General features: G+C 40.7%; 1 protein-coding gene across 1 annotated transcript in view; it reads left to right on the top strand.

Moving 5' to 3' along the window:
* LOC132825578 (transmembrane protein 94-like) overlaps nt 1-15626 on the top strand; it is a 156054-nt gene that overhangs the window by 108471 nt on the left and 31957 nt on the right. The window contains 4 exon segments of the mRNA XM_060840958.1: nt 5796-5893; nt 11581-11678; nt 13045-13072; nt 13209-13347. Coding sequence (XP_060696941.1) covers nt 5796-5893; nt 11581-11678; nt 13045-13072; nt 13209-13347 — 363 coding nt within the window.

Below are 15626 nucleotides of genomic sequence, written 5' to 3'. Positions count from 1 at the left end.
GATGAATGCATGGCTGAGGAGCTGCTGTATGGGAGAACGATTCACATTTTTGGATCATTGGAATATCTTTTAGGGTAGAAGTGACCTGTACAAGAAGGGCAGATTGCACCTAAATTAGAAGGGGACTAATAGACTGGCAGGGAGATTTGCTAGAACTGCTCGGGGTGGGGGGGAGTGGGGGGTGGGTGCCGGGGGGACCCGTGGGATAGTGAGGAAAGAGCTCAATCTGAGACTGGTACAGTTGAGAACAGAAGCCAGTCAAACAGTTAGGGCAGTCAGGGACAAAGCAGAGAACAAGGTAAGACTGATAAATTAAACTGCATTTATTTCAATGCAAAGGGCCTAACAGGGAAGGCAATGAACCCAGGGCATGGTTCGGAACATGGGACTGGTATATCACAGCAATTACAGAAACATGGCACAGGGATGGACAGGACTGGCAGCTCAATGTTCCAGGATAGAAATGCTACAGGAAGGATAGAAAGGGATGCAAGAGAGGAGGTGGAGTGGTGTTTTTGGTAAGGGACAGCATTACAGCTGTACTGAGGGAGGATATTCGCAGAAATACAGGGAAGTTATTTGGTTGGAACTGAGAAATAAGAAAGGGATGATCACCTTACTGGAATTGTATTATAGACTCCCTCATAGTCAGAGGGAAATTGAGAAACAATTTTGTAAGGCGATCTCAGTTAACTGTCAGAATAATAGAGTGGTTATGGTAGGGGATTTTAACTTTCCAAACAGAGACTGGGACTGCCATTGTGACTGCCAGGTGGAGAGGAATTTGTTAAGTATGTACAAGAAAATTTTCTGATTCGGTATTCAGTACTTACTAGATAAGGTGCAAAAGTTGACCTACTCTTGGGAAATAAAGCAGGGCAGGTGTAAGTGGGGGAGCACTTTGGGGCCAGCGACCATAATTCTATTAGTTTTAAAATAATGATGGAAAAGGATAGACCAGAACTAAAAGTTGAAGTTCTAAATTGGAGAAAGGCCAATTTTGACAATATTAGGCAAGAACTTTCAAAAGTTGCTTGGAGGCAGAAATTCGCAGCTAAAGGGACGACTGGATAATGGGAAGCCTTCAGAAATGAGATAACGAGAGTCCAGAGAAAGTATATTCCTCTTAGGATGAAAGCAAAGGCTGGTAGGTGTCGGGAATGCTGGATGATTAAAGAAATTGAGGGTTTGTTAAGAAAAAGAAGGAAGCATATGTCAAGTGAATTTTAGAAGAGTATAAAGACAGTAGGAATATACTTAAGAGAGAAAACAGGAGGGCAAAAAGGGGACATGAAATAGCTTTGGCAAATAGAGTTAAGGAGTATCCAAAGAGTTTTTATAAATACATTAAGGACAAAAGGGTAACTAGGAAGAGAATAGGGCCGCTCAGAGATCAACAAGGCAGCCTTTGTGTGGAGCCGCAGGAGATGGGGGAGACACTAAACAAGTATTTTGCATACTGTGGAAAAGGCAATGGAAGATATAGAATGTAGGGAAATAGATGGTGACACTTTGCAAAATGTCCATATTACAGAGGAGGAAGTGCTGGATGTCTTGAAACGCATAAAAGTGGATAAATTGCCAGGACCTGATCAGGTGTACCCTAGAACTCTGTGGGAAGCTAGGGAAGTGATTGCTGGGCCTCTTACTGAGATATTTGTATCATTGATAGTCACATGTGAGGTGCCGGGAGACTGGAAGTTGATTAATGTAGTGCCAGTGTTTAAGAAAGGTGATTAGGACAAGCCGGGGAACTATAGACCAGTGAGCCTGATGTCGGTAGTGGGCAAGTTGTTGAAGGGAATCCTGAGGGACAGGATGTACATGTATTTGGAAAGGCAAGGACTGATTAGGAACAGTCAACATGGCTTTGTGTGTGGGAAATCATGTCTCACAAACTTGATTGAGTCTTTTGAAGAAGTAACAAAGAGGATTGATGAGGGCAGAACAATAGATGTGATCTATATGGACCTCAGTAAGTAATTCAACAAGGTTCCCCATAGGAGACTGGTTAGCAAGATTAGATCTCATGGAATACAGGGAGAAGTAACCCTTTGGATACAGAACTGGCTCAAAGGTAGAAGACAGAGGGTGGTGGTGGAGGTTGTTTTTTAGCCTGGGGGACCTGTGACCAGTGAAGTGCCACAAGGATCAGTGCTGGCCACTACTTTTCATCATTTATATAAATGATTTGGATGTGAGCATAAGAGGTAAAGTTAGTTTCAGATGATAGTAAAATTGGAGTTGTAGTGGATAACAAAGATGTTTACCTCAGATTACAACACAATCTTGATTAGATGAGCCAATGGGCTGAGAAGCAGATCAAGTTTAATTTAGTTAAATGTGAGGTGCTGCATTTTGAGAAAGCAAATCTTAGCAGGACTTATACACTTAATGGTAAGGTCCTAGGAAGTGTTGCTGAACAAAGAGACGTTGGAGTGCAGATTCATAGCTCCTTGAAAGTGGAGTCGCAGGTAGATAGGATAGTGAAGAAGGTGATTGGTTTGCTTTCGTTTATTGGTCAGAGTATTGAGTACATGAGTTGGGAGGTCATGTTGTGGCCGTACAGGACATTCATTAGGCCACTGCTGAAATATTGTTGCAATTTTGGTCTCCTTGCTATTGGAAAGATGTTGTGAAACTTGAAAGGGTTCAGAAAAGATTTACAAGGATGTTGCCAGGATTGGAGGATTTGAGCTATAGGGAGAGGTTGAGTAGGCTAGGGCTGTTTTCTCTGGAGCGTCGGAGGCTGAGGGGTGACCTTATAGAGGTAAATAAAATCATCAGGGGCATGGATAGGATAAATAGACAAAGTGTCTTCCCTGGGGTGGGGGAGTCCAGAACTATAGGGCATAGGTTAGGGTGAGAGGGGAAAGATATAAATGGGGTTTAAGGGGCAATGTTTTCACACAGAGGGTGGTCTGTGTATGGAATGAGCTGCTAGTGGAAGTGGTGGAGGCTAGTACAATTTCAACATTTAAGAGGCATTTGGATGGGTATATGAATAGGAAGGGTTTGGAGAGATATGGGCTGGGTGCTGGCAGGTGGGACTAGATTAGGTTGGGATATTTGGTCGACATGGACATCTTGGACCGAAGGGTCTGTTTCCGTGCTGTACATCTTTGTGACTCCAATCCCTACAGTGTGGAAACAGGCCCTTCTGCCCAACAAGTACATACTGACCCTCTGAAGTGTGACCCATTCCCCTACTACTCTACCTTTACCCCACACTAATGCATCTAACCTACCCATCCCTGAACACAATGGACAATTCACCTAATCTGCACAACTTTGGATTGTAGGAGGAAACCAGTGCACCCAGAGGAAATCCACACAGACATGAGGAGAATGTGCAAACTCCACAACAGACATTCACCCGAGGCAGGAATTCAAGCCAGGTCCCTGGCGCTGTGAGGCAGCAGTGCTAACTGCTGAGTCACTGTGCTGCCCCAAATTTAGTCTTGTCCTTCTGCACTTTTTTTTTGTTTCTGTCTCAATTTCTCGATATTTCCTTTATTTTGCATTCAGATGTATTTTGCTTTCAGGCTCCTATCATTCAGACTTTTCCTTATTTGTCCCATTACTGTTCTGTTTGACGTTGCAGCTAGAAATGTTTTCTGTCATCTCCGGTGTAATTATTGTGAGACACAGATGTTGGGAATTGTGGTGGTGAGGTGGGTGTGGTGAAAAGTGTAGTGATTGGATCGAGGTCAGCCTGCTGGATCTCATAGAATATGAGTTCCCTGATTGGGGCTGTTAACCTGGTCCAATCGGGGAGTCCTGGCTGACAGACATAAATTGGGGTGTCAGGTTTTCTATTCATCCTGGAAGTCAGCTAGCTGGCTCAGTGTCATGTATAAATAAAGGGTGACTTGGTGATGGGATACCGACATTTGTAGAGTTAGTTCAGAAAGTGGTGGTAAAATGCCAGGAAACATTCAACATAATCTCACTGCCAGGGAGGTATCCCAGTGGCTGGAATGGCAGACGCTCAAGTTGCACAATTGTGCCCACCTGAGCTCCTGGTATTTTCCAGAGGTCGATCAATCCCCTATCTGTGAAGTAAGGTGAGAAGCTGTGAGTAGACAGACTCCCAGAAGCTTCTGAGATGTTCTGGATGTGACAGGTGGCAGGCAGGGGAGTCAAGGGTAGTTGAGCTTTCAGAGCATGCAGGCTCTATGGTGAAAGGAGAAGCCACCAGCAGTAAATAATACTTGTGCCCCAACACTGTGGCTATCACAACTCTGCCCAGTCTCCGGGCACTTGTTCTATGAAGCATTCATTAATGCTCTCCCTTCTCAGTGCAACTCAACATGGTGCCCATCTCTCTTGCTGGTACTGTCCTGATAATCTCTGATTGAAATAGCAACATTGAAAGCCCACTTGCAAACTAAATTGCTAACTGCCCCACCTGCAAGCTGTTAATTGCCCCCTCTTGCTCAAACATGCCAGCAACCAGAAATCATCCTGACAATGAGAACACCAACGCTTTAGCAAAACCTCCCCCTTCGTCTCTTTTGCACTCTATCCTGTCACAGATCCTTTTGTTCTCCCTTGCAACCAGCCACTGTTTGGACTGCTCGTATTTTTTTTTCCACATTCTCTTTTATAGTTCTATATCAGATGCAGTGCTATTTGTATTTAGCTTCCAAAACCCTGTTGTATTTCCATTCAGAGAAGGAAAAATAGATCATAGCACAATAAAATGATGCAGCATAGATGGAGGCCATTAGGCCCATTGTCTTTGCTACACCAGCTTTTTGAAGGAGCTGTTCAATTAGGCTGGCTGTCCTGCTCACTGACATAGCCCTGCAAATCTTTCTCCTTTGAATATTTATCTGTTTCCCTTTTGAAATATTTGAATTCAGGAATGTGGAACAAAATACTTCCAGATGTCATGGGGCCTTGAAAATTAACAGGTCTAGAATGCACAAGGCAACAAGTGAGATCATAGATATTCCAGAATTTTCCCTGATTAATCTTTGGTGTGCAAGAAAAAAGGAATGGCTTTGTAGAACCTTTCATTAGCTGATGAATTGCGGGTGTAGATTCCATGATTGAGCAAATTGCACATTATCAAAATAACTCATGGAGCCTCTGTTCCTATTCCCCTGCCAATTTTACACTGTAACAAGCTGCAGGGAATTGTTGGAACAAGAACAGCCTTTCGTTGCTAAATGGTCATGTTCTCACAACTCTCTGCAGCTTGTTACAATGCAAAATTGACATGATACTTGTGCAAGTCTCCCCTATCTTTTAAGTGAATGTTGTGGAGAAGGAGAGAGTAGAAATGTAAATTTAAGAACATAGGGAATTGCTCGTCATTTGTATCCTTTTCTGATATCAGACTGGATTCTCCTAGCACTCTATGAACTGTAGTCATACTCATTGAGTGTTCTGCTTATAGGTTAGATTATAAAAATAGCATGAAACCAATAAATTGTTAACGTTAAAAAAACTGATTACCATCCAATATTAAGCCATTTATGATGAATTATCGAGTCAACTTATCATGAAAATTATTCTCCTTAACTGCATAGAATTTCATGCAATATTAATTCAATTATTAGACAGATCTTTTATGTATCACACAAGAAAATCTACTTTAGCTGACTAAAACATTGTTTGACATAAAGTCTTAAATATATATATGTCAAGAAGAACTTTAATCGAGCATGATAAATGTTTAATAATTACATTAGTCTCTTACGATTCAGAACATTAGGAGAATTGGATACACATGATACGTCCTTATGATATTCATTATCTCTGCCCTTTAATCTTAATACAAACAGGAATTCAAGTTATGTGTCACCCAATTGGTTTGACGAATATGGGAATGCTCTTATGCTGGCTCAGAAGATTGTAGCTTTTTTCATTCTTCTACATGGATGTAAGTAACTAAGATGAGCAAATGATCTACTATCGAAATATATCAAGAAAATAGTGACTTACAAAAACAAATTTGTTAAGTTTGAAATATCCTAGTCTTTATTAGGTTCTGAATATGTACAAAATATTTATGTTCTTCTAAGTGAATCTGCCCTGAAATTAGCTAATTTGTATACAAATAGTAATCAATGCAAGTTTCATTTCATCTTCCTTTTGAATCTAGAGAAAACCCAAAATTTTTAAGATCTAAGTACTGAAGTGCCTAAGACACAAATTATGAATGGCCTATATTTCATACAATTGTTTTAACCTCCAGATAGATGCATAAAACTTCAAAATTCTGGAAAAGGATCATCTGCTTTTAATGTAATTATTTAATTACATTCTGGCAGATTTATTTTACTGTATGTCCCCCTTTTAAGTCCTTTCAACTTTAATTACTAAGTACACACTATTACCAGCCAAACAGTTGGTGGTGTTTTTGAATTAGATTGAAGTTAACATTTCAAAAGAAGTATTAAGATTTGGAGTTCCCTTAGTATCAAGACCACTGAACTCAGTCACAAATACTTTGCAACTTACTAAACCATTGGTTCAAATATTCAGTTAAAGATATTCAACTGAGATACACTGTAGAGAATTTACAACTAACATCTCTAAAACCATATCTACAAGCAAATGTTTCTCTGATAATGATTCTTTAAATGCAGTCACAAAACTATTGGTCACAATATTTATTTTTCTCCAAAATGATTTAAAGATAAATGGATTTTTATTCAGTAAGGGAATCAAAGGGCAAAAAGGTGGGGTTGAGGAATATCAGATCAGCCATGATCTCATCGAACAGTAGAGTTCACTCAATGGACTGAATAGCCTACTTCTGCTCTTTCATTTTCTGGTCTTATGTGTAAAGATATTATAAATAAATTATTGTCTATTCGCAGGTCTAAAACACCTTAAGCGCTGTTAGTGGGATATTTTATTACTAAGGGATATAAGTGTGGGGGCAAAAGTTAATGCCCACCCCTGTGAGAAGAGGCAGGAAGATGATGGTAGAGAACTCATTTTCTTTCCATCATTGTCACAATTTGGACTGTGGCAGGAGGCCTTCCTATCCTGCTGCCAATTTTGCCCTTAAAGTGGGCAATTAATACCCACAATAATTAATTAACAGCCTCATCTCACCACCAAACACCCAGCAGTGGTGGGGCCTCGCTATGTGGGGAAGCATGAAGAACAAACCCCTGAATATTGGTTTTCAAGCAACTGTGGACTTGGGAATCCTCATTGCCAAGCACCCAGACAGTCGCTTATTGTGACCCTGCCCACCGCCACTACTCACTTGTGCCTGGGTCCTTGGCGATCTTTGTATTTGAGTGGGTGCAGCACTGGCCACAATGGTGGTACTGAGCATAAAAAGCTCCTAGTCTTTGATTAGTTGACAACTCTTGCTGAGCAGGATCTAGGGTTCTTTGATTCTGAGAAAAGGTGCCACTGTCCATTTCAGACTGACTCAGAGGGTGACAGATTTCCAAATGGCAGGTGAGACCTTTGCCACCTGCTTTAACTATCACTTTAAAAGAATGGAACTGCCAGTGCAATAGCAAATCTTAGATCCAACAGATGACAGTAGTGTTTTCATTGGGAAGAAGGTAATCATTTCAGAAAGATAGTGAAGAAACTGATTTCCATGCAATCTTAAGTAATTTATGATGAAGCATCAAGTATTCTATCATTAGAATTATTCTCATTAACTGCATCATATATCATACATCGTTGATTCAATTATGAGGCAAATCTTTTAAGCATTATACAATAAATCCTACTTTAGTTGAGTAATAAATTATGTGGCATAAAGTATTCAATATACATATGTCAACAAGAATTCTAATCAAGTTATTGAACAGAATTTACATAAACCATTTATCTTTTGATTTCAAAAGTCAGAATTTGAGCCAATCTCAAGCCAACTCATGGGAAATGTTCAAAAGTCTCATAATCTATAATTTTTATTGCACGATAGACCAATGAGTGGTTTCTGGAGGATGACCAGTAAATGGTTAAGTGCTCAAATAAAACAAATGGCACATATTTTGCAGTAACAATGATGAGTTGCTGTCATTACTTCTCTAAATTGAATAATGAAGTCCACATGGACCGTGTTCAGAGGAGGTTCATGAGAATGGCCCCAGGAATGAAAAGCTTAACATATGAAGAAATTTTGAGGACTCTGGGTTTATATGTGATGGAGTTTAGAAGGATGAGGGGGGGAATTTAACTGAAACATACAGAATACTGAATGGCCTGGATAGAGTAGATGTTGGGAAAATGTTTCCATTAGTAGGAGAGACTAGGGCCCAAGGGCATTGTCTTAGAGTAAAGGGAAGACCTCTTAGAATGGAGATAAGGAGAAACTTTTTCAACCAGCGAGTGGTGAATCTATGGAATTCACTGCATCAGAAGGCTGTGGAGGCCAGGTAATTCAATTTATTTAAGATGGAGATAGGTTCTTGAGTATCAAGGGGATCAAGGGTTAGGGGTAGAAAGTGTGAGAATGGGGTTGAGAAACTTATCATCCATGATTGAATGGGGAGAAAACTTGATGGGCTGAATGGCGTAATTTCTGCTCCTATGTCTTATGGTCTTATGGTATGTGCAGAATAACACAGAAATTCAAAAGTTGTTGTCACTGATTCTATACCTCACAAGAGAATGCGGGGTTGAGGTGAAGGGCCTGATTTTTGCCATCGGGGCAGGAAGCTCAAATTGGGAAATTTCTTGATTCAGCAGATTTATCAACATATATAAGCACTTTGCATGTACATTTTTGCTCCAGGGTGGTGGGAGCAGGTTTATCAAGTTAGCCAATCCAGATACAGCCACAGAAGCAGATAAATGCCAAGTCAGGTTGATTAGAAAGCCTTTCTCAGATCTCCAAAACACTTTCCCAGTTGGATTAAAGTTTGTTATGTCCATTAACTCTTACCCTTCACACCTCACCCCCACCCCTCACTCATTCTCTTTGTTATCTCTCTGCTCCTAATGCTATCCCACACCTTTTCCAGCATCCTATTCTCCATCCAGTTCCCCCTTGCCTCCTCATGTCCATGCTCCTTTTAAGCTCCTTGCATCTTCCAAGCCCAGAAATCCAGTACACAATATAGAATCAATTAACCATACAATAACAACAGAAATTCTGAAAATGGAATGAAAAAAGCCTATTGAAAACTTCGTTTTGAAATACTGTTGCTATTCTAACCCTATACAATTCAGTTAGAGAGCTCCATTATAGTATTAATAACAAAAACTTTACCTCACTTCATGCCTTTTAATCTTGTTCAAATACAGAAAATGACAATGAAATCAGTTCAAAGAAATAACAACTTCTTATAACCCCGCAAATATGTTAATCAAAGCAACTTGACTTCAACTGAGCTCATCAATTAGAGTGCCTTGGAGCTTAACCACTAATCATATGGCAATCTGGAGACACTCATTGTGTGGTCATTTGTTTCTGGTGAAATAATTCACAGAAGCCTCATAATGAATGCTTTGCTGAGCACCATTGTACACCAATGAATTTCTTTACATAAGTGGAAATGAAGGGTTTGTTTTGATTGATCAACACAATTAAGAGGTCTGAATGTTTACTTGGACAAAAGCTAAGATACATGGAGTGAGTAAAGTTTCTGTTATTGTTATTGTTATTAGATGGCTCTGTCAGATTGATAGTGTTTTATAGGGTTCTGTGTCGAAAAATGTGGTGCTGGAAAAGCACAGCAGGTCAGGCAGCATCCGAGGAGCAGAAGAGTCGACATTTTGGGCATAAGTCCTTCATCAGGAATGTAAACCCTATAATTTTACAAGGTTCTAAGAGCAGCAATGTTACTTCAATTAGATTATTTCAAGTTTTTTTTTGATGCATATTAAGACAACTGTTTTATATGGTTCTATGGTACACACTATTTGAATAGGAATGGAAGACGTGGAGGGAGGATGAAAGAGGCATAAAAGACATAGAAGGACAAGAAAGGGACATGAGTGAAACCTGTAAACATACCTCACAAGATAATTCTGGATCCACATTATGGTTTGTGATTTCTTTGATGCCCTGTGACATGTGTATTCTCGAGAACCTGGCCCAACTCAACAAAAATGACAGGAGGTGATCGTGGGGACGGGTATAGAAGGTGTCCATTCCTGCAACAGACCCAGCCCAGGTCAGGTGTGCAGGATTCAGGAATGGGAATGGGAATCTCACAAATGGGTACTGCCTACCATTTTTAAAGGATTCTGGAGTCAGTCTGACTGTATAAATTTCGCCCATACACTACGTCCAACCCCACTCCAAGAATGAATTCAATAGGAAATCAACTAAATTGGCAGAAACTTCCTTTTTTATGTTGTTATCTTGCTGTTAAAACAGAATTTGAAAAAGTTGCAATATTATGAATGTGGTACAACTTGGTTTTAAAGGCCTAGAAATTTCATAATCACTGTTAACACACTCACTGACCCCAAAAAACAAATTTAACATTTGTGGATGTCAAATTTCTCCATAATAATGAAATAAAACTTCCCACTTTCCAATGTTTTCAATAAAGTTATTTATTCTTTATTTTAAATGATTGCCTTTCATTAAGATAGAAGTTATTTTGCCATCTGAAAATGAAAATTCTAAGTTAATTAGTATATTAAATGTTTTTGATTTCCTGGTTTGCTGAATGTGAATATTTAACAGTGACTCACTGCTTACCGGCTTGCTGACATCATGGCTGCTATATGGCAAAGACTTTGCAGCAGATTTTACACTATATCAGGTGAGGACACAACTAAGGTACAGCGATTATCTTGGTTGGCAGCGTGGTGGCTCAGTGGTTAGTACTGCTGCCTTACAGGTTTGATTCCAGCCTCGGGCAATTGCCTGTGTGGAGTTTGCACATTTTCTATGTGTAAAAAGTGAGGTCTGCAGATGCTGGAGATCACAGCTGAAAATGTGTTGCTAGTTAAAGCACAGCAGGTTAGGCAGCATCTCAGGAATAGGGAATTCGACGTTTCGAGCATAAGCCCTTCATCATGTGCCTGCTTGGTTTCCTCCTGGTGCTTTGGCTTCCTCCCACAAACAGAAGATGTGCAGATTAGGTGAATTGGTCATACTAAAATTGCCTGTAGTGTCCAAGGATGTATACGTTAGGTGCATTAGTCAGGGGTAAATGTAGAGTAATAAGGTAGGGGAATGGGCTGGGTGGGTTACTCTTCAGACGGTCGGTCTAGACCTGTTGGGCTGAATGGCCTGGTTCTACAATATAGGGATTCTATGATTACTAGATCTCTGTGGGTAGTGTTCTCCTAGGTCAGCAGCATGCAACCTATCTTCTCTACTGAATACAAAAACCAAGCAAATTAAATGCTTGTAACATTAAGGCTCCATATTCTGGATAAGTGGTGCTGGAAAAGCACAGCAGTTCAGGCAGCATCCTCGGATGCTGCCTGAACTGCTGTGCTTTTCCAGCACCACTAATCCAGAATCTGGTGTCCAGCATCTGCAGTCATTGTTTTTACCACATTAAGGCTCCAATCCATTGATGCAGAAAATATCTAATTAGAATTAAAGTGAATTCTTAGTTGTGTCATAAACACTTCGAAACTGATGATTTAATTGTTAAAATGCACCATTCTATTTCTCAGTGTGTACATCTATGAGTCATGTTCATCGATCCAATCCATTATGGAAACAGAGTCCACTAAGTAACCGATGGTGGTGTGCTGCTGTCATTATTGCGTAAGTGTAACTATTGCCAATAGTTTTAATAAAAGAAGATTTAGTTTATCTTACAGATGCAGAGTGCAGTAAAATCTGATAGACTAAACTACACACAATGAAATATACAGATCCTAGAGAACAGGATGGAACTTATAAATTTGCTACAGAACAGAATTAATTTGTGGAAAAACTAAACTGCAGTAGAAAAATTCCTGAATGAATTATTACTTTGTCCATTTAAACTCTCTTGCAGGCTAATCATGGACACTCTAAATGTCAACAAATGTGAAAATGAAGACAGCCCAACACACATACACCCCCCACACCTGCTTTTCTTGTGCAGATAAACCTGCCACCTCCCACCTGCCCTGCCCCACTAACAGAAAAATGATTCTGGGGTGGGGGTCGATCTGAGGAAGTAGGCAACAGGAGGGTATGCAAATCTCTAAAATAAAAACAAAGAACTGCTGATGCTGGAAATCTGAAAATACAAACAGTAAGTGTTGGAGAAACCCAGTAGATCTGGCAGCATCTGAAGATAGGGAAGCAGCGTTAATGTCTCAACTCATGCAAATAGGGTGCATTGAGATGATGCAGACAGAGAGAAAGAGAGAGAGAGGGAGAGAAAGAGAAAAGGGGAAAACAAAGAGATTGCAGATGCTAAGCTAAGAGAGTATAATTACAAAGAGGGTGCTAACAAGAAGTATAAATTGTTGAGAATAGTTTGGCTGTGCTGTCATATAAATGAGACAGGTAGTTTCTAATAGACCCCCCCCCACCCATCTTAATTTCATGTTGATATAATGATGATCACTCATGGAAGAGTGCATCAAAAGAAATAAAAAATGGAAAAAAAATGCAAATGCTGTAAAAATCAGAAACAAAAACAGAAATTGCTGGAAAAGCTCAGCAGGTCTGGCAGAATCTGTGGAGAGAAATCAAAATTAACGTTTCAGGTTGAGTGACATAAAAAAAAGTGACTGTTTCAGAGTTTTGAAGTCTGAGAAGAATTAGTTAGATTAGGATGCCATATATCAAACCTTTATTACAATACTTAATTTGTAAGATGAAGAAAGAGTATTTGAAACTTATTAGGGCCAATGACTACTGGCAATAGCCTTACCAATAAAATAGATTTAAAAAGTTAATCGAGGAAGAGAGGTTTTAGAGATTTGATCTGAAAAAGTTGATCATTCATTAGATAACATGCTTTTTTTTCTGTAACTCATCCCAGAGTAAAGACTGGGGAGGAAGTTTGATGTTCCCAGATATATCAGCAGGATTCAAGTTTTCGTTGAGAGCTAAGAGATGCTGAGATTGAAATGAAAATCTTTTTTCTGGTTTAAAGCAATATGAGCTTTTTGAAGGTAGCATTAATAATGGAATAGACATTATTAATGCTACCTTCTAATGGGAGTTCAACTTGGATATATGAAGACTTAGTACAGCTTGTGATCGATGTTAAAGATGGGAAATGTTTTCAATTTCACTTCGATATTTTAATTCTGTTTTGTATTTAGGTTTCTTCTTCATGTGATTCAAATAAATGTAGCATTCCACATGTGGGAGAATAAATCTTCACATCTTGTTTTTCACATCTTGGACATTCCAACAGCAACTTGGCTCCTTGGTTTCCTCTGGCTGCTCCCACTAATGGTTATTAATGAATTTCTTAAACTTCATGAAATTAGGTGAGGACAAAATCTAACACTTATTTTGCAGAGTTTGCAAATTCATAAATTCAAAGGGAATTTGGATTAGAAAAATATTTTCCAAGTTACTATGTTTGAAACAGAAAAATGTGTTAAGATTACAGCTCATTCCTCCACTATCAGAGTCATGTATATTCTACATCTGTTTATTTCCAGCGATAATTTTACTGATATGCTGAAGCTGTCTCATGGTTATGGTCTCAGACCCAACCTAGCATCTAAGAAAGCAGTTTTTGTGCAGTGCTAGTTTAATCTGTAATGATATTTGATCTGACTCCTCTATTGATTTGTTATTGGTAATTTAATTGTACCAGAAAATGTGATTTTAACCCAACAATTAAGAAACATCCGTGCGCAATTGAATGAATTATTTGGCTCCTCAAGTATTGCGTTTTATCATAGATTATACAGTTAGCAATTGCTCCAAGGAACAGACACCAAAAGGCTACACTGACCTTACAGCTTCCTTTGCATATCACCTACATGTACAAGAATGAATATGGAAAGAGGAAATGTTACTTAATTCTTCCAAAAATTAAATATAAGTTGTCCTAAAACTGTGTCTTCTTGCATTGCCTACAATAGCAATGGCACTGTTTGTAAACAGGTTTCATCCTTCATTACTACTTTCTTTTAGTTTGGCAAGTTATTCACAGCTTCTCTTCTCGCCTATGTTTTTTCAAGTTTCGCCTGTCATCATTTTGCATCACAAGAGCCAACAGAGCAGCACACTGGCTCAGTGGTTAGTACTGCTACCTCACAGCACCAGGAACCTGGGTTCAATTCCCACCTTGAGTAACTGTCTGTGTGGAGTTTGCATGTTCTCCTTGTGTCTGCATGGGCTTCCTCCCATAGTCCAAAAGATGTGTAGGTCATATGAATTGCTGATAGCTTTAGGTGCATTAGTCAGGGGTAAACTTAGTGGGGTGGGTTACTCTTCAGAGAGTTGGTGTGGGCTGAAGGGTCTGTTTCCACACTGTAGGGAATCTATTCTAAATCTACTGATAACGCTACCACAAAGTGCACTATACACCCACTAATTCTTTCACAAATTGAGCATTTGCTGGCTCCATTTAACAAAACTTCTGGCCATCAACTAGCCTACAATGGGAATGCACAAAGACATAGAGACCTCTCCCCATGTCACCTTCTCTCACAAGGAGCATGCTAAAAATTATTCTGAAACTTTCTCAGATTTTGATGGTTTGAACTTATGGGACTCAGTTCTTCCGCAACTACACTGGCACCACCATCTTCCGCAACTACACTGGCACCACCCCCCACCTTTTCCTCCGCTACATCGATGACTGTATCGGCACTGCCTCGTGCTCCCACGAGGAGGTTGAACAGTTCATCAACTTTACTAACACCTTCCATCCCGACCTGAAATTCACCTGGACCATCTCAGACTCCTCCCTCCCCTTCCTAGACCTCTCCATTTCTATCTCGGGCGACTGACTCAACACAGACATCTATTATAAACCGACTGACTCCCACAGCTACCTGGACTACACCTCCTCCCACCCTGCCCCCTGTAAAAATGCCATCCCATATTCCCAATTCCTTCGTCTCCGCCGCATCTGCTCCCAGGAGGACCAATTCCAACACCGCACAGCCCAGATGGCCTCCTTCTTCAAGGACCGCAGATTCCCCCCAGACGTGATCGACGATGCCCTCCACCGCATCTCCTCCACTTCCCGCTCCTCCGCCCTTGAGCCCCGCTCCTCCAACCGCCACCAAGACAGAACCCCACTGGTTCTCACCTACCACCCCACCAACCTCCGCATACAACATATCATCCGCCGCCATTTCCGCCACCTCCAAACGGACCCCACCACCAAGGATATATTTCCCTCCCCTCCCCTATCAGCGTTCCGCAAGGACCACTCCCTTCGTGACTCCCTCGTCAGATCCACACCCCCCACCAACCCAACCTCCACCCCCGGCACCTTCCCCTGCAACCGCAGGAAATGTAAAACTTGCGCCCACACCTCCACACTCACTTCCCTCCAAGGCCCCAAGGGATCCTTCCATATCCGCCACAAGTTCACCTGTACCTCCACACACATCATCTATTGCATCCGCTGCACCCGATGTGGCCTCCTCTATATTGGTGAAACAGGCCGCTTACTTGCGGAACGCTTCAGAGAACACCTCCGGGCCGCCCGAACCAACCAACCCAATCACCCCGTGGCTCAACACTTTAACTCTCCCTCCCACTCCACCGAGGACATGCAGCTCCTTGGACTCCTCCACCG

The sequence above is a fragment of the Hemiscyllium ocellatum genome, chromosome 20 (assembly GCF_020745735.1).
Source record: "Hemiscyllium ocellatum isolate sHemOce1 chromosome 20, sHemOce1.pat.X.cur, whole genome shotgun sequence".
NCBI lineage: Eukaryota > Metazoa > Chordata > Chondrichthyes > Orectolobiformes > Hemiscylliidae > Hemiscyllium > Hemiscyllium ocellatum.
The sequence above is the reverse complement of the archived record's forward strand: the minus strand, read 5'-3'. Positions and strand labels throughout refer to the sequence as shown.